This window comes from Neodiprion lecontei, chromosome 2, assembly GCF_021901455.1.
Source record: "Neodiprion lecontei isolate iyNeoLeco1 chromosome 2, iyNeoLeco1.1, whole genome shotgun sequence".
Classification (NCBI taxonomy): Eukaryota; Metazoa; Arthropoda; class Insecta; order Hymenoptera; family Diprionidae; genus Neodiprion; species Neodiprion lecontei.
The window spans coordinates 26,096,484-26,115,056 of record NC_060261.1 but is presented as its reverse complement, the minus strand read 5'-3'; the positions used below and the strand labels follow the sequence as shown (position 1 = coordinate 26,115,056).

At 35.5% G+C, this 18,573-nt stretch overlaps 3 protein-coding genes across 5 annotated transcripts; 1 reads left to right on the top strand and 2 right to left on the bottom strand.

The window, feature by feature from the left end:
* Positions 1 to 1,316: 1,316 nt before the first annotated feature.
* Positions 1,317 to 2,919, bottom strand: LOC124292923 (THAP domain-containing protein 1-like). 3 transcript variants are annotated; one of them, XM_046731648.1, is made up of 5 exons: positions 2,799 to 2,897; positions 2,340 to 2,582; positions 2,097 to 2,272; positions 1,783 to 1,893; positions 1,339 to 1,551 (listed from the first exon to the last, which is right to left on the bottom strand). In XM_046731648.1, exons 1-4 carry the CDS (start codon positions 2,858 to 2,860, stop codon positions 1,796 to 1,798), a joined length of 579 nt encoding a protein of 192 aa, XP_046587604.1. In that variant the 5' UTR covers positions 2,861 to 2,897; the 3' UTR covers positions 1,339 to 1,551; positions 1,783 to 1,795. The 3 variants fall into 3 exon arrangements, 2 of the variants coding, with proteins under 2 accessions (XP_046587605.1, XP_046587604.1); XR_006902884.1 differs by lacking the exon at positions 2,799 to 2,897 and adding an exon at positions 2,735 to 2,749 and having other exon boundaries at positions 1,341 to 1,551; XM_046731649.1 differs by lacking the exon at positions 1,783 to 1,893 and having other exon boundaries at positions 1,317 to 1,551; positions 2,799 to 2,919.
* A 333-nt stretch (positions 2,920 to 3,252) lies between these two features.
* Positions 3,253 to 4,633, top strand: LOC107224806 (U6 snRNA-associated Sm-like protein LSm8). The gene is made up of 4 exons (XM_015665002.2): positions 3,253 to 3,401; positions 3,476 to 3,516; positions 4,316 to 4,443; positions 4,522 to 4,633. Exons 1-4 carry the CDS (start codon positions 3,371 to 3,373, stop codon positions 4,610 to 4,612), a joined length of 291 nt encoding a protein of 96 aa, XP_015520488.1. The 5' UTR covers positions 3,253 to 3,370; the 3' UTR covers positions 4,613 to 4,633.
* Positions 4,634 to 4,831: 198 nt separating this feature from the next.
* LOC107224807 (protein suppressor of sable) lies at positions 4,832 to 17,862 on the bottom strand. Its single transcript, XM_015665003.2, has 8 exons — positions 16,838 to 17,862; positions 13,394 to 13,781; positions 12,821 to 13,040; positions 12,313 to 12,665; positions 11,427 to 11,649; positions 9,650 to 9,978; positions 9,331 to 9,562; positions 4,832 to 8,860 (listed from the first exon to the last, which is right to left on the bottom strand). Exons 1-8 carry the CDS (start codon positions 16,879 to 16,881, stop codon positions 6,843 to 6,845), a joined length of 3,807 nt encoding a protein of 1,268 aa, XP_015520489.1. The 5' UTR covers positions 16,882 to 17,862; the 3' UTR covers positions 4,832 to 6,842.
* Positions 17,863 to 18,573: the final 711 nt, after the last annotated feature.

Here is an 18,573-nt window from a genome sequence, read left to right as displayed (position 1 = left end):
TTATTTAACTAAAAAAGTAGAGTAAACCGACAACAGCGTACAATGGTTACATGTACCTCGTTTTTCGTAATTCCAACAATATTGAAACAGTTTTTTTAATGATACCTGATTTACTCAATTTTTCTAGTTACTGTAAGAAATGAATTTTTCTCAGTGTGGCACTGTTTTAGTGCCAGTAATTTGAATGTAATAATTAAAAATTCATATAAAATCGTAAATTCAGATTTCCAATCCGGATGAATGTAACAGTTTCTTTTGAAAGTGTTTCCTAACGAACGAAAAAAATTCGAACTCTTTTTAAACGAGTTTTGATCTTCGTTAGGTTTCAGAAAATCAAAAATTCTTCGTCGCGAAACTGTTTAACGAACGCAATTATTAGGAAGTGATTAAAAAACAACTTCAGTTCTCTTTCATTGAAACGAAAGACTAGACGCTGAACGTTGATTTATAGTTGTCTATTTATAATCGTAAATGAAAGAATTGTTGCATTAAAATTCATTTTATTAGGTTTGGGTTGAAAAAACGAACTTTTCAGCTCAAACAGAAACGGCGTTATGAATTTTTGAAAGTGAGTCTTCCAAGCCAAAAAATACCAAATTATCAAACTTTCGATCCCCTCTATTTTACGAAATATGTGAAATAAAAAATCCTGGAATACGTATCCCTATTTTTTTGATATAGAACCCGTGAAAAAATGTTAAGCTACATCAAAATTGTGTCGGTCTATTTTTATCTAAATCTGTCCGATTCGTCAAAGAATGTCCCATATTCAAGGGTGTTTCACGGAACAACAAATTGGATTTGCGATATTCACCGTAAAACCATCAAAATAATCAGTTCGGTCGTGATGCAATCGCTACACACATGACGTCATTATTTGCATGCAAAATTCGGGTCAATCCTGTTGGTTTGGTTACCGACTCAGATTCAGGTCCTTTACCGACCGCGTTTTGTCTAATATTGTGTTGCGCTACTCCCCGGTGGAAAGTACCACCTTCGAATGGTTTGGAACCGAGGAAACTTACGCAGAGAGCGCTTCGATCGATTACAACTTTTAGATCCAGGTCAGCGCACTGATATATATATACACTGGATTGGATATTACCGTATACTCTACGTGTAAGCTCGTGCGTCCAATTGAACAATTTAATTTCCGCCATCTTGTACAGAAAGTTGTCACAAAATGCGCGCTAGATTTGAACTGCGTAATATATGCTATTTAGGTCTAACGATATATTCGTCACACAAAAAAGTTTTTGACGAGTAAAATAATGTTTGATACATTAAATGAAGAACAAATCATTTTTTCGAAGGTATGTTATTATTTACAATTATATGATGTAAAAGATCATTAAATAATATGACGAAAAACTTGTATTTAAGCGTGATTTTTCTTCATGTTCAAAAGAAGTCCTCAATTCTAAGAAGTTTCCGTCCATTATCCTCTATCCTATGGTGGGCTGAATTCCATACGGATTATTCAAAAATTTGTATAACACTAATTCAACCGTTAGGGAATCCATTTACCATCCATTGATCATCAAAGTGGAGCTTAAGACATGTAAAAAAAGTTTTGAATTAAATTATATCGAATTGGGTGAGTAAAAACTTTATTCAAAAATATGGAGAATAAAACATTCCTTGCAAACGTTAAGGCATTTTTATAGAGTTGCGTGCGATAAACCACAACCGTAATATAATTAGTAGTATCAATCCACAATCCATTCACATGAAGAAAAAGTTACAAGCACAATCAAAAGAAAATAAAAAAGATGTACATACCTGAGCATGCAAATCAGGTACAAATGTGTAGGTGATCATGTAATTTGGTTACATTCACTGTGGTGGGCCGATCGGATTCATCCTGAAATTCGGTCTGCTGCAAGTTTTCACCTACAGATAAGTTACTAATAAATAACGACAATGGAAATACACAGAAATGTGTCACACACGATTTTTCTGTAACAGAGCACTTTATAATCTGTAGGTAATTAACCGCTTTGACGGCATTGACGCAATAGTGCATCACATCAACGTGTCTTTATGCACACTGAGTTTTCTCTGACCTAATAGGGATTAATAGTTTCAGATCTCACCAAATAACGTTGGGATACTGCCTTTTCGTAAAGTTATATAATTTTTACTTTTCTTCTGAAAGCAAGAGAGTTCAAAGTGGTCGGAACACAGAAAGCTATCACTTGATGGAGACCACGGTCCAATGTTTATATTTGCGATCCATGGCTTCATAATATCAGGTTCATCCAATGGGAACCTACATAACAAGCAAAGTTTAAATTTATTAATTCACACGTTATGTTGCATTGAGTAACGGTACTTACTTGAAGAATGAATAGCCACGTCCATATTCCTTTAATCGGTGACAAGATGAACACTCTGATTTTGGGTTGTCAAATATAGTTGGTACACTGTTCTTTTTCAATGTAATTAGGAATCCTGTCCTATCAAAGCAATCATTTGTAAAATGAGCTGAACACAATGTGCTATTTCGGTTTGGCTTCCAGTCCTCCCTCTTCATTTCTTCTAACCAATGCTGAACGCGCAACACATCTTTCACGGGAAATCTACATATCGAATTATAATTTAATCCCTCAGTCAATAATACCCGAGTTTTCAATTTCAATTATAATAAGATCGGTTCATAATTCAAATATTGTGAATTTTTACTGACAAGATTCGTACGTTATAATACTCGTTAAATATAATTAGTAAATACTTCGTATGCTGACATAACCTCTGCAAGTTATCATTTGCAGAACGCTTCAGCGTTGTATACTCACTTGTGAAATGATCGCCCACGATATTTTGATTGCTTTGTTTTGCAAAAAACGCAGGTACTCATTGTTACCTCAATAATTGTTACTGTAATTTTCCGTCGCAATCGATTATATACACATACATATATCACGTATATATATATATATATATATATATCTGAAGTGACAAGAATCTGTACAAAATGGCTACCGTTCAATTGGCGTGACGGCACCACGCTTAATCCAATCCAGTGTACATATATATCAGTGGGTCAGCGGCACCTTAAACAGCAAAAACTTACGCCGAAAGCGCCAGTAACTTTCAGTGGATTACTATGGGATTACTGCAGATTACTGCTACTGCTACAATTTTTGCAGCCCATTAAATCCCACCTCAAGACATCAGGTTAGCTGTGCGCTTCCTTTTGGTGACTTGCGGTGCTATTTATTTGGCAACTCTGCGATTACACTGATGGCGTCGTTGCAGCGTTAACTGGTGAAGTGGAAAACGCTATAATACAAACAAACAAAACGATTTGTTGAAGTATTTTGCTTCTACTGATTACATTGGCCAACCTGTTCTACCCTTACCAACAATGGCCTCAGGACTTGAAAGTTACGTAAACCGTATCCTTTTTCCTATCCGAAGTTGTATTTATAATTTAATTACATAAAGGTTATGTTTCCTCAATGTTTACTAGATACTGTTTCAATAATAACTTCCGATGGTAGGAACTTTATCGTGAGTATAATATGATCTAGCTTTTAAAAAATTTTTTTCTGTGAAACGAATCGCTGTGGTGACGCAGTCGCGAACCGATAGCGTAGTTATTAGCTCGTGTGTGATTTCGGATAGCAACAGAATATCGTAATTTATTAAATCTGACGAGAGTATGACGAAGCCCAACTTGCTCTGGGAAATAACATAAAAAGTTGGATTTCACTGCACCATCTGATGGAGATGCTTTATACCAAAAAGTGTGTTCCTGTAAAGCTATGAAAATTTACTGGCTGCCAACCACGCTGTTGTCTACACAGTCGTTCTCAGCTGCCTAGGCACTGTGAATCTAGCCTTTTGTAGGACGAAAAATAATTGACTAATTGTATAACTCTTGTACATTAATCAGTCTTAGGAGAATGCTATAATTAATCTTGATTGACAACATTAAATGTCATTTACTTTGGCTATGATCACAGCCTACAAAACACTGATGTGAAAGTGCCACAGTCAGCGCAGTACTACATGCAATGTCTAACCAAAACATCCAAACCTTTGTTGTTTCATACAAGAATAATACCAAGAAGTGTATCCTTGCAATAAGTGGTGATATAATTACAGGAATACATTTCTTCAAATGTGACGTCAAAATTTTTTTTTGGCTATTTGTAGTCAACATTGGATGTAGCATTGTACTGAGTGTAGCATTTTCACATCAATGATGCGCAGGCGTCGATAATAATAAAAATCTTTATTATTTATCTATTCTATTACTCCTATTCATTAACATCATCGAATATTCTGAACTATGTTTATGTTTCAGGGTACATTGAAAGGATTTGATCAGACAATCAATTTAATTCTTGATGAATCACATGAGCGTGTGTACAGCGTGACGCAAGGTGTCGAACAAGTTGTATTAGGTCTTCATATTATCAGAGGAGATAACGTGTATGTACGCACAATAAAATAATGTACATTTTCAAGAATGTCAGTAATTCATGTAAACCAATATTCCTGTATTTACAGAGCAATCGTTGGTGAGCTAGACGATGAGATGGATGCAAGAATTGATCTTTCAGCGATCCGAGCTGAACCACTTAGCTCTGTAGCGCATTAAAATAAATTTAAAAAAATTTTAGACAGCGTTTTTCTGAATACTCCTTACTTTATTCCACATTTTACTAATTGGCAATCGTGTTCTTACAACATATTTGGTTTTTTTTTTCAATGCACTTTTAACTTTAAGGAAATGTGCCTGAATTGAATTGAAACAGGTTATTTATTTTTGATATCAAAATGGAAATAAAGAAAAAACAACTCAATTTTTCTCAGTGCCCTAACATGATTAAGTCATTGGAACTGTAGTTATAACACCGGGAGCACTGTTGGATCAAATAAAAATATGAATAAAACGGTAGGTTAATAAGATACTGCTGATTATTTCAAGTCTCGATCTTGTAATATTACCCACTAATACTTTACATAAATTATAAAACACTTGTATTAAAGTTAATTATAGGCATATTATTCTATAGATAACGATATTAATTTATTTTCGATTGCATGATAATATTATTTGCGATGGAAAAATGAGTAATGCTTATAGCCGAAAAACGATGTTATATAACTATATCTGCATAGATACAAACGTTTTAAATAAATTGTAGCACTGATAATTCTACATAGAATAATTAAGTTTCATCATATTTGATTCAGGAAATATACACTATTCACATATCACTGGGGGAGTCATTACAATATGTATATTTAAATATGATTGCTATTATGATTTCTTAGATGAATGAATAATAATAATTTTTCAGTTCGAAATCACCATATTAATTTTATATATTCACTAAATTTCAATTTTCTCGTTTTAGCGAAATGTGTTTGCAATGAACAAACAATAAGAAATTTAGTATTTGCTGAGGTTGCATCATTGATTTATTACATGATACTTCTATAAATTTTTTTAACATATATCTTAAATTAATAATATTAAAGTTGAATTTAACAATCAAGTAAATATTATGCAATAATAGAGTCTGAGCTGATGATAACTTAGTAAAGTATGTATGTACAGTTGGAAGACGTACAAAAATAACACGGGAATACATAATACCAAGTATCGGTAAGTAATACACATGTAGTAAGTAATTTAAATTCAATCATTAAGGAGTTGTGTCATGAATTTCATTATTAGTATTTTTTCCTCCAACTAATTCGAACTAGAAACTCTATGTACAAGCTTCAATCATCAATCTGTCTAATTTGTTATCCATGATGAATCGGTAATTATTGAAATCATTAATCAATTCACATCATTTCATTTGTATGGTTATTAAGTGATGTACCAGTATACAGAAAATCGTTGGTATATATTGTCCGATGCCCGTCTTAATAATCAGAATTGAAACTTAAACATATTGATACATATTAATTTCTGTATTTCAAACTTCGTACCAGATTCCATGATTAGTATGAATCAATTGACATATCTAGTTTGAAATCATTTTGCCAAAACTATTTTTACAATTGCGACGTGAATGTTCTCCACAGTGGTAATAAATTTAAGAAAAATAAAACTAAGAAAAATTGATGTATAGCAACAAAATATTACATCTTGTGTAAATAATAGTACATGATAGTAAACTGTGGAAGATGTCTTATAGTGGATATTTAAAACAGGTTACAAAGAGAGCTTGGGGAATACAAGTGAATTAAATTCAATTGAAGTTGTTGAGGAGATAACAGGGGTAATACAAAAAAGTATGTGTTTCAGGATTGTATTGAATAGGTCTGCATTTTAGGGGAAAACAATATGTCAAGTCAAGCCACTTGAAGATAATTTTCCTTGATAATGAATTATGGCGATTTGATAAGCAACACATCTTCAAATATAAAATAAGAAGTAAAACTAAGGAAAAATTCCGTACTGATTATTTTTAATGCAAAGTTATTTCAATCGATAAATATAATATCGAATAACTACTAGGTAAATGAAATATACTTAAAGCACACAACTTTAAAACGGAATACAGATGATGCACAATCTGGTCAATTATTATAACACTTGATTCGCAATTTTTTGACTGATGTTGTCAAATCTGTACCAGCTTTAATATTGATTTCTGGATACTCAGTACCCAGGGATTACTCGGTCGTCTATCAAATGTAATGTGATGAAGTATCTCGTTGCTAACTTATCCGAGCAAGAGCCAATTTACTCAATTAGGTCACATGCTCATTTTAGCTGCCTCATATATTACTTGTCATGTTGGCATCATTATTAACCACTTTTAACATGTGATGCTACAAGTCTCACTGTATGCATACAATTCTACAATTCACGGCGGAGATCTTCTATTACTACTGTTATTATTACTTCTGTTACGATTTCGTCTGCGTATCCGACCCGACCCTCGCCGATTATTCTGATTTTGATTGCCTGCGTTCCAGTCCCCTCCATTACCCCCAAAGTTAGGAGGTGGAGGTCCATTGGGACCAAAGCCCATCATGTTATCGTTAGGTCCGAAGTTGTTGAAATTACTAGGTGAAAAATTCGGTCCCTCATAATTTGGTCCTTCGTAATTTGGCCCGTCATGTCCGAATCCCCCCATAGTAGGTGCAGGGCCCAACAAACCAGCCCCACTGTTACGCTGGGCGTTAAATCGGGGATCAAAATTCATCTGATTTGCAGGCCCCATATGTGCGCCATTCGGCCCCATGTTTCCCATTGGCGGTACGTTGGTCATACCCGGCATTGGTCCCATGTTTGGCATATTTCCCATCATTGGCCCATTCGCTCCAATATTTCCCATCATATTCATTGGTCCCATATTTCCCATCATTGGCGCATTACCGCCCAAGGCCATGGGTATGCCTTGAGAATTAATCGCCTTCACATTATCTATGGGTGGTGGCTGAGAATTTGCGGACATGGAAGGTATAGCACTGCTAGAAGTTGGTAAAGCTGCATTTTCTAAGGCTTTTCTACGTGGATCTGCCCGAACTTGTGGTGGAGACTTTGGTGTGTCTGGTTTAACAGGTGGCGGGGACATCGGCGAGTCGGCGAGGTCTGCGTCAGTGATGCGAAATATTTTTCGCAGTCTAGGGTCATTTTTGACCTGCGGGTCGTTTCTAGTCAATTTCAGACCTGTATAGTAAGGTCTTGGTATATCTACTACGTATACTTTGAACGGCATGGGAGGATGCGAAGATATACTCGCATCTATTTCAGTACAAGGAACATGTGATGGTGCAGGTTTGAAAGGGAGGCTGAGCATTTGTCTCAGATCAATGTCTGATCTGGTTGACGTCGCTGTTACTATTCTCAAATCCGTGTCTCCAAAGTCTGAAGGGTATCGTTGTCTCAAGTCCATATCTTTTCTTCTGTGATCCTGATCACTTTTAGCTCTTAAATCTGTATCCAAGTGAGTATCCATGCTTGTTATTCCTGAACTGTAGATACTATTCTCTATCCTCAATGGTTTTGATTCTTTCTTCAGCTCTGATCTCGCCGTTGGTGGCGGACTGTGTAGCTTATGATCCTCTCGTCGTTGACGTGGGTCCCTAGACATTCTTGGATCTCTCGAAATGGGAGTGGAAGTATTATTCATGTTCATATTAGGTGACGAGTTGGGGCTTGGGATTCCGTCTTCTACTATCGTTTTCAAACGGACGGACATACTAGATGTTTCCGAACCTTGGTCGAACGCGGGTAAAACACCAGTGTACACGTCGATTTTACTCTTTCCCTGATGGTTATACTCGGTAGGATACTCAATCTTGACTTTTTTTGGAGCCAAAGATCTCTCAACAGGCTCCAAATCAGTCTTCGCCACATTTTCAACGGGCTGTTCCGTCTTTGGTAGACTATTCCTAACTTTGCTATTCGTTGTTGAGCTGTGAGCTTTAATAGTTGACAGTAATTTTGAAACTTCAGCGCTGATATCAATTTTGCTCAAGTCGCCAAGTTTATCTACAATAGCCGCAGGTTGAGGTACAGCTAAAGTTTCGACTATAGAGGAGGACGATGTATCTTTATGCCCACTTGACTTGCCGTCAGCATCAACTTCGTTGTCATCCTTTTGTGTGTCTTTCAGAACGATTGTCAAGTTACCTCCATCATCATCGTCGTCGTCTTCATCATCAGAGTACCAATCACCTTGTTGATTCTCCAAATTATCTTTGATGTGATCATCATCCATGTTTTTGAAACTGTCTTGAGCAGCTCGTTGCAGCTGTTGAATTCTTAGAAATAGTTCTTGCGCTCGTTTTGGTAAGTGCGATGGAATTTCGCCATCCTCGTTGGAGATGCCTGATGCTAAAGATACACTTGAAGATTGGGTGGACATTTGCTGCTCTGTAATAAGTGAATAATAATCATGAAAACAATTTACAATGCCCTGTATACTGCATTTATTCGTTAGTACGTTAAATAATTGGACAGATTAGTATTATCTTTTGTAGGTTGACATCTGAAGAAATATCTGAAACCATCCATTGAGTATTCAATTTTTTTTTCCACCAATGATAATTGATGCATGGAAAAAATTGTGTGCGGAATTTCATATTAATTTTGCAATACGGAATAAAAATTGATGAAACAGCAATCAAGATAGCGTGATTTTCTGCTGGCAATGTAAAAGAATGCATCCAAAATAAGTGAACAAAGTGTGAAATAATCACTAATCCATCCACTTCTTTTATTCTTTCTGATGGTAAATAAAATTTTACAATCCAAGTACACGAAAAGTGTGTTTTGCATCAGATTTCTCGTCGTTGGCATAAAAATAAAACTCAACAAAGAGAAAAAATAAACAATATGCCTACCTTGTTTCAATTTTTCACTACTTCTATCTCTATTATCTTCTTCCTCGACAGGAATTTCTATAATCAGCTGAGTTTCTTCATCCCTGTCACTTTCCTCATCAACTTTTGTATTTAGGTTCGCTGCTTCTTCGGCTATGCTCACAGTAGACAGCTTTGCAGGCTGCAATAAAAGTTGCCTGAGGTCCACATCTTTTGGCGCTTCAAACGTTGCTTCATCTTCAACTTTTTTTGCCTGCATAAATGAGTTTTGCAGCGTATCAGAAGATTGCAAACGTCTGTGAGAAAAGAATCTTCTTTTCATAATAATAGACATGTTTACCTGAGCAGCAATTTCATCCTCCTCAACATCTTTTGTAAAGTCTTCTTTTTCTTTGACATCTTGCTCTTTTTCAATATCATCGCCAGTCGATTCGTTGTAAAATCCCATGCTAGCAATTCGCTGCTGCAATAATAGCTGGTGTTGCAGTTGTTGTTGAACAGCCAAGCCCAGAGCAGCATTGGGTAATTGAAGGCCAAGTTGGTTTGCAGACTGGAGCAGCATAATTTGTTCATAAGGTACGCGATCCTCATCAGAGCCCCATCTAGTTTTTTTTCCTGGTGATTTTCTTTCTTTTACTCCACTCTTTGGCTGGGTACCTGTATTCTCAGCTATGAATAAGAATAAAAAAATATTAAAAATGCTGAATTTGTGTTCGAGAATAAATGTCGTTACATGATGCGAGATTAGGAGTGAAAGTAGTAAACTAAGTTACAAATATAATTGTTCACCAGAAAGTTGCGAAGTTTCGTGAGAATAAAGTAATGTCATTTTAAGTTGTACAAACAATACTTCAAGTCATATCTGTTTTCACCAGTTTGATAATTTAGAGTAACGTTTATCTAAAGGTCACAAAAATGTGTTATAAAATGTATTCACTTGATTGCGTGATTACTCATTACTCATCGAAGTGACTCCGATCACCAGCGAAGAAGCTGGTGTGGCTGTGCAATTCAAGAGCAATTTCCAAAAGAGGAAATCAAAATTGAAGTCTCATCAAAGTTCAATGCTTTAGGATCTTTTCAGGCTCTCGCGAATATCTTCATTTTTTGGGTGTAAGCATAGTCTTTGAGGACGATGCATATGTATGGTTATGTACATTAGAGTGTTTCAAAAAAACCGACTATTTTTTTGTTTTTCGAAGAACATTGAAAAATCTTTCGAGTGTCCGTCAAAAATGACCTCGGTAAAATATGAGCTCTTAATATTGATATTTAGAGGTGGCGATTCTCAATTTTCTATTTCCCATTTAAATAACGTGGGAAAAATTTTTTTTAAAATTTAGATTTTTATTGCTCGAAAACGAATCAGTGTGAAGAAATAAAAAAAACATATTCTTGTGGAAAATTTTACGCTCTACAAAAAAGATCTGAATAAAGATTTGCGTAAGGTAAGTCGTTTCGGAGTTATCAGGCCTCAAACATCAAACCGTTTGAAATAATGATGTTATTAATTTATAAATGCTACAAAACTGACTCATATCGTTGATTAATGAAATTTATTAATTAACATTTCATTGGAAGTCTATAGTTTTAATTTTAAAATCAATAATATTGTGTATTTAAGTGATGAGTCAGTTTTGTAGCATTTATAAATTAATAACATCATTATTTCAAACGGTTCGATATTTGAGGCCTGATAACTCCGAAACGACTTACCTTACGCAAATCTTTATTCAGACCTTTTTTGTAGAGCGTAAAATTTTCTACAAGAATATTTTTTGTTTATATCTTCACACTGATTCGTTTTCGAGCAATAAAATTCTAAATTTTTAAAAAATTTTTTCCCATGTTATTTAAATGGGAAATAGAAAATTGAGAATCGCCACCTCTAAACATCAATATTAAGAGCTCATATTTTACCGATGTCATTTTTGAGGGACACTCGAAAGATTTTTCAATGTTCTTCGAAAAAAAAAAAATAGTCGGTTTTTTTTAAATACTCTAATGTACATGTTTCATAAACTCGTACGGATATTATAAAAATGTGCACATTTATATACAATGTCGCAATTTGGAGTGTTTCACAAAGCCCAAGTACACAAATCTTTATTCCTCACCTTCATCGTCTTTTGTTTCTCCACCGTGAGTGGCATTTGGTACTGGGACATTCAGTTCAAAGAGACTGGGGATTTTCTGGTTTGCAAGATTCTGATTCACTTGTCCTTGAGCTTTGGCAGTACTATTGATCATCATTAATGCTCCTTCCCTAGTGAGCCTTGGAAAGTCTCCCAAAATCTCTTTCGGTGCCGTTTCCAAGTGTTTCAGTAAAATATTTTTGACCTGCGGAAATAAGTGGATATTCAATAAAATGGAAGTAATACAAAATGCTTTAAAAAAAATTCTTCGTTTATGATGCAAATTAAAATCGATGAAGAAATCACTATTTCTGTCCTAAGTGGATTTTTTTATCAGGTTGACATTTATTAATTATGGTGGAATTTATTGAAATCGTGCATAAATTCTACTTCATGATAAAGTTGAAGGTATCGCCAGAGATAACTACTTAACACTTTGCGATTCTTTTAAACTGGATAGCGCAATACAATTTCCAACTCCTAATTTTACAAGAGTGCGAGTTTCCTGAAAATTTGCTGCTGATTTCTTCAGTTTGAGAATTACTTTTAAATTTATACAAAAGGTTTTGCTTTATAGTTGTTACATTACCAGTTAATAATATTAAGTGTGCTAAAATATTCATTCAAAACGACAGTAATGTAATAACAAACAAAACTCTACAATCCAAGTTTGTCAAGTTCAAAGATGAAATATTGACTGGTTTATTTCATCAATTCTATTTTCATAATTTTACCTATTTGTATTGGAGTAATGTTGATAAACCAGAGGTAAATATATCAATTTCAAGGTTTCAGCCACAAATCAAACTTATTGTTAGACGTGATTAAAGGATCGATTCATAATACACTTGAACGTTGCAACCCTTACCTGTTCATTAAGCGGACTGTGAGAAAATTTGCAATTTTCTCCATTTGTGCAATTCAATCCAGTGTGGAAAAATTTACATGGAAAATCATGATGCATATAGAGGCACTTGTCTCTCTTGGCACAGCAATCCATAAGGTAGAATTTACAGAGTTCCATTTTACGTGGAGGAAGAGCATTGTGAGAAAATGGACAGTCATCCCCACGGTGACATTTTCCTTGCATGAAGTACACACAAACAGAGTCCGGGTCCTGGATATGATCGTTGTTCTGATTTCTACGGTTGTTTCGATCATTCCGCATGTGGCCTCGCCCTTTATTTTTGCCTCCTCTATCATTTTTCCCACCCCTACGACCTGCAAATTAAATTGATCACCGTAAAAATTTATGCACTCGATCATTTAAAAGTATAACATCTAGTGAAGAAAAATGTACAAATTAATATGTTCTGAATGAATTAGAATTAAGAAACAGACTTCTGAAAAACTCTTTCATCATATTTTGTACAAACCTCCGCGCCCACCACGCTTGTTTTCATTATCTCGATGTCGATTGAATCCGGAACGATCTTCGTAATCGGACCCACTCTCGTAACTCTCATAGTCATTGTTTAGACGTCTTGCAGGAGAACTGTGTTCCCGGGAGTCTTTTCTGATTGGTGAAGCACCTCTGACAAACAGCATCTCGTCATCATCTTCATTACCATCTTCTTCATCACTTGGTTTTCTCCTCTGATCGCAAAAAATCATACGAATAAAAATTTTGTACATGTCGAAAAAATCTTTGGATACAAAATTCAAATTAAAGACATCTGTCATATTTCTGTATTTTCATCGTTATCATTTTGAAATCGCCTAGTTGTGACAATACATAAAATCAGAAAAAATGAAATTCCATGGATCTTGAAAGAGCTACATGACTTAAGTTTCAGATTGCAAATAATCAGTAATATTCCCTCATCAAAAGTGCACCAAACAATTTGCTCTCGGAAGGAAATACCTATGTTTCATAGGCATTTATAGGCAAATGATTATGAATGATAATATTCTAAGGTATCTTACAGAAATTTGGCATGGCGCATTACCTTTTGTTCTTTACTACGGTCTTCCTCCCTGTCTTCACGACTCCTTTTTCTGCTACCTTTATTACGATTATTTTTATTTTTATTTTTATTATCTTGACTCTTAGCTTTATCTTCCTCTAATGCAGCTCGTATTGCTTTCTCAACATCACCTGCCCAGTCCTCAGATGGATTTTTATACTTATTGAATCTATCAAGTTTACTTCCTGCTTGCACAAGTGGCTTTTTATTTTTGTTAAACTTGGCATCAAAAATTTTATTCTTGGGAGGCTCTTGCTTTGCAATAGGCTTAGGTTGTTCAATACCAGGCTTAGGTATAACCGGAGGTGGAATCGGCTCGTCATCTTCGTCAGACGGGATCTCTCCATCTTCCAAATCTTCATCATTGTTGCTAAATGAATAAAAATAAACATGCTTATAACATTTGATTTATTTTTCCTCAGTTCAAAATACCAGCTGCTATTTTACAGTGGCTTGAAACAGATCATGATGAGTATAAATGTGTTATTATATGTGCATTAATGTTTGCTATTATGAAGCCGAAACGTCATGTGTGCAAATGTGTTCGCAATTGCGTTGTTAAAGTTACTCCAGTTGTGGTAACTTGATGTTGCTAATGTTTGAGACCTTCTTAGAGACATTGGTAAAGTATCCCTACTGTACATGTCTCATTTAAGAATTGATGTCAACAGAAAAGATTGCTGACTCTCTTATTCTTGTATGAGGTGATTTGGTATCACACAACCTTACTGGTTCAGGCCTTGTTTGTCATTATTGAAATCACAATTTTGTACTTTGGACTGGAATTATCACAGATCTATCATTACATTTTAGTGATTTTTACGTATATCATTTTTTTTTAATTTTCTCATGTACTATTATGGATTTCAGAATAAAGGCATGCCATGATTGCCAATTCACTTTGAGCCCAGCAAATTAAAATTGAAATACATTTGCTAGAAGGGAGAAAATTGTGTTCATAGCATTGAAAATAGAGGTGTCCCTCCTGAGAAGCTGGCATTAAAATTCTTCATTCATGGCAACATATTGAAGAATTTCTCATCCTTGCAGTTTTTATGATAAAAACCACATTAGATCTTCGCTTACAAGTGATTCGAGAAAACATTAGAATAACTTATTTAAATTATCGAGGTGTCATATTTGGCTGTGGTGCTGCATGAAATTGTAATAGTTGACACTATTTGAAGATTAGTTGGTCTTCTTGGTAGCAGATTTATAATCAGGAATTGAGAGAACCTGAAACCTCCAGTTTCAGAAGGTGAGTAATTATTACTGATTGACATTTGCTGCTGTAAATCTAAAAATACCGTAATATCAAGTATAAAAATTACTTAGGGCTAAGTACCAGCTCATAATTTGATTGAACCAAAAAAGCGAAATTTCCAGTAGACGGATACGATTAAATCAAATTCAAATAAGAAATGTAAGAAATAGACTAAGAATATTCGAAAAGTTTAAACTACCGACGATTGAGGAAAGTTATTGTTTCACGCTGAAAAGAGTGAGGCTACCGTATTCACGAAGCGGCCTTCGAACGTCTGAAGGATCGACCGTATGGAAGCCGCGATATGAACCACGCAGAAAACATTAGTCAGTCGGAAAACTATGCCCCCCCTCCCCCGCTTTGTTAGTAACCGTACAGCATGCATTGAAATTAACAGTTAGGCGAAATTAGGAAATTAACAATAACCCGCGGCATCTACACTATGTACACGAAACAGACAAATTTTACCCCTGACAGCATAATGAATAAATATAATGTTCTGTTACAGATTAATAACGTGATATTTCCGAAATTTTCCAATTTTACCACAACATTCTGACCATTTAATTTGAGAACAAGTAATCTACTATATTGATAGTGATATTTCCCAAATTTTCCAACTTCAGCACACAATTCAAAATATTTAATTCGAGAACAAATAATCTACTATATTGATAGTGATATTTCCGAAATCTTCCAAGTTTACCGCAAGATTAAAAATATTTAATTGGTGAACAAATAAACTACTATATTTATAATTACCTCACACCAGAAGTCATTGGGGAATTCAATTCAATTGTCAAATTTTTTTGTTTTTTTTTTCTTTAAATTTAACGAATTTTTGTCAAATTCGATAAGCAAAAGAAATATTTGAGAATTTAAAGTACGAATGAAGTTGTATGTCAAATCTTTGCACTTTCGGCGTGAGTCACATATTCCAAATAGGCTCGCATGCTATGCTCTATTTTTTTCAGAAATGGTAAATGATAATTTAAAAAGTGGTAAACTGATAGAAACTTATAATAAAACTTTGTAGCACTCTATTATGTATACCGTGTATACGATATGCTTGCACAAAGAGATCGAGTATTTAATTTTTTTCTGTCTTCTAGAAAAGAATAGATTGGAGTTGGAGTTACCTTACCACACAATTGAGTCATCATCAATCATTAGCATACATCAATAATACCACATTTGCAGCATAGTCATCATTGCAGCATTATTTTATAAACATCGTTGAAACTGTTGGTCGTGAAGAAACATGACGTCATCGGCACCTGTCCATCAATTCGTTTTGTTCACGGGTGTGTGTGTGCGTGTGTGTGTGTGTGTGTCTATGTGCGTGCGTGCGTGGTGTGTATCGCGCAGAGGCGAGCAAGTGAGCTTATGAGCGAAAGTGTACTGACGTACATACGTATACACGTACAAGAATGTGTAAAGTATTGGACGTTTCAAACTATCCCCTACTGCTCCGGCAGCTGATGGGTGTAATTTTTGTAACAAACAATATACAGAAACATGTATCATATGTTAGAATCGTATTGGCTTTTTCTGTTGCTTGGCAAGAATGTAAAATTATTACGTAACGCAGTGATTTTACTATCGGGAGATACAAGTGTTACATAAGATTAAATTGCATCGTTGAAACCTTGAACCTATTGAAAAATTCCTGAAAGAAAAATATAAATAGATATAAAATGAGAGGCTTCACCACATTCCGGTTCGAAATGTATACTATGTTGTAATTACGAACAAAGGATACCGAAACATCGTCGTTAAAGTGTATTTCACAAGATTTTGGACTGACGTTGAAAATTAATATGAAGTACCGTTTGACATTCCTGTATGTTACAACGGTGAAACGAAACGATAGAAAAAGCCAATATCAGGACTGATAGGAATAACAGTAATGAGAATGAGTAAACCGACAAAACAAGGTCACATTCAACTCAGTGGAGTCAAAAGCGATGAAAATGTAACTTTATACGAAATATTAAAGGCGACTTTTAACTTTACCATGTACGTGTGTACGATTGTATTGTATTGTATGTGGCATGAATGATACGTATAAAATTTACGTTTATAGATGCATGTCGTTGTTTTTTTGTTGTAATTGTCTGTCTTTTCTTGTAGTGATTTTTATGGTATAAAATGGAGCAAACCTTTCGATTTGGGTCTCGGCCGCGGAAACACTCTCTAGTGCCATTGTTTGCTTATTGATTTTGTTGGATGAAATCAATATACTGACTGCACTAATCGATGAACGGTGATTGATTTTTGTACGTTGCGCGCCTAAATTCTACCATTTAGGGGCAAATGTGTAGTTTTTTCGCTGTTTTCTTTCTCCTTGACTGTTTCGTTATCAAATATCCCGATAGCCAAAAATAACGAATGCCATCAACGGTTTGTGCGTTCGTCTGATTTATTATTAATATTTTCCTCGATTTTTCCAACTCAATTGATAATTTCGATATTTGAATTATATTTGAGGCAATGATGGTCCAAAATCGTAAGTATTTTCACTTTGGATGAAATTGTTCACTGTATTTTCAGAAATTGCGTCTCGCAGCTCTAATAAGCCAGCCAGCGTCATTCTAGCTGACGTGGCGCCGTGGCAAATGCGAATACGACGTACGAACCAGGCCAAGTATAGAAACGCGATAAAAAGGCTCCCAGTGAAAAGCTCAGATATAATCATATACGTGACCGTGTACCGAGTTTTCTACTGAACGTTTTTAGTGAAACCTGTCAAGATCTGCCGCGTTCAGATTTATTTGTCGGTATACGTTGTTGCTTTCCTTATTATTGCTCGACCGATATATTAAGTATCGCAATACTCATGGTTAATAAATTTAAGAAAACATGACGAAAAGATAGTGTGTAGCGGATCGTATTCTCGGGGCTTGGCTTGGCTTGCTTGGCTTAGCGTGGCTTGAGCTCGCGTACGTGTGTATTTCTGAGTATTTTGCTGTTCTCGTTAATTTTTTTTCAGAGTCCCTGTGTACGTTTATTTATATTTTTTCGTGTCTTTTTGCTGCAGTCAATTATAGTGAATTATTTTTGGCAAATAGCGAGAAATGTTCAATTCGTCAGGATGTAGAAGATGTTATAAATATTGTGTAAATATCAATTGATAAGCGAAACTTCAAAGATTAACTAAACATGGCCACATCTGGAACTATTCTGAACGGACGTTCCGTGTAGAGCGGTCGGGAAGGCGAAAGTCGAGTCGATCGACCTCAACCAGCCAATCACAGCGCATGATGACGTGCCACGCCGTCACGTGGTGCACGGCCACGCCTTCGGCGGGGAGAATTCCGTATCTGCACCTTGAACGGAAATCGCTGTCAAATATACAGAGAAACTCTGCTGAAAGGGCAAACTCCGAGCCACGCGCGCACCGCCAGCACGACCGCCAGCGCCACACACGCACAACTTTTAGGTGAGCCGAGTGTAACGGACAAACGCTGCAAACGAAAGCGCATGTGTGGCGCTGGCGGTATGCGCGTGGCTCGGAATCCATCTTTCCATCAGAGATGCCCTGTATATGTAGCAACCAACCTAAAAACATTATCCACTAAATCAGATATTTCTTGTGGATAAGCTACATACTGTACGAAAACATACCTATTTACAAATAATACATTCCGTTTATCCGCCCAAGAATATTTGATCAGCTATTCAAAGGGAGGAGTGAGTCACCTGTCCCCAATATTTCATTCTTTCTGTCCTCTCTCTTTTTTTATAGTAATATTACGAATCTAGGCTTGTGCTAGATTTAACCTTCAGACGCTGTTATACTGAGATTTTATGTATTAACATTTTTGCACATGTAATTGGCACGTAATTGGTTCACACATGCATACAATTTGTGTAGCCCTTATGTATACGTACTACA

Coding starts and splice junctions, on each gene's coding strand:
- LOC124292923 (XM_046731648.1), bottom strand. CDS start 2,860: ATGAGTACCTGCGTTTTTTGCAAAACAAAGCAATCAAAATATCGTGGG. Junction 2,583..2,798: donor CGTGGGCGATCATTTCACAA/GTGAGTATACAA, acceptor TTCGATATGTAG/ATTTCCCGTGAAAGATGTGT. Junction 2,273..2,339: donor CGTGGCTATTCATTCTTCAA/GTAAGTACCGTT, acceptor CTTGTTATGTAG/GTTCCCATTGGATGAACCTG.
- LOC107224806 (XM_015665002.2), top strand. CDS start 3,371: ATGGCCTCAGGACTTGAAAGTTACGTAAACC. Junction 3,402..3,475: donor ACTTGAAAGTTACGTAAACC/GTATCCTTTTTC, acceptor AATGTTTACTAG/ATACTGTTTCAATAATAACT. Junction 4,444..4,521: donor ATTATCAGAGGAGATAACGT/GTATGTACGCAC, acceptor CTGTATTTACAG/AGCAATCGTTGGTGAGCTAG.
- LOC107224807 (XM_015665003.2), bottom strand. CDS start 16,881: ATGGCACTAGAGAGTGTTTCCGCGGCCGAGACCCAAATCGAAAG. Junction 9,979..11,426: donor AGAAACAAAAGACGATGAAG/GTGAGGAATAAA, acceptor TCTTATTCATAG/CTGAGAATACAGGTACCCAG. Junction 9,563..9,649: donor AGGATGAAATTGCTGCTCAG/GTAAACATGTCT, acceptor TCATTTATGCAG/GCAAAAAAAGTTGAAGATGA.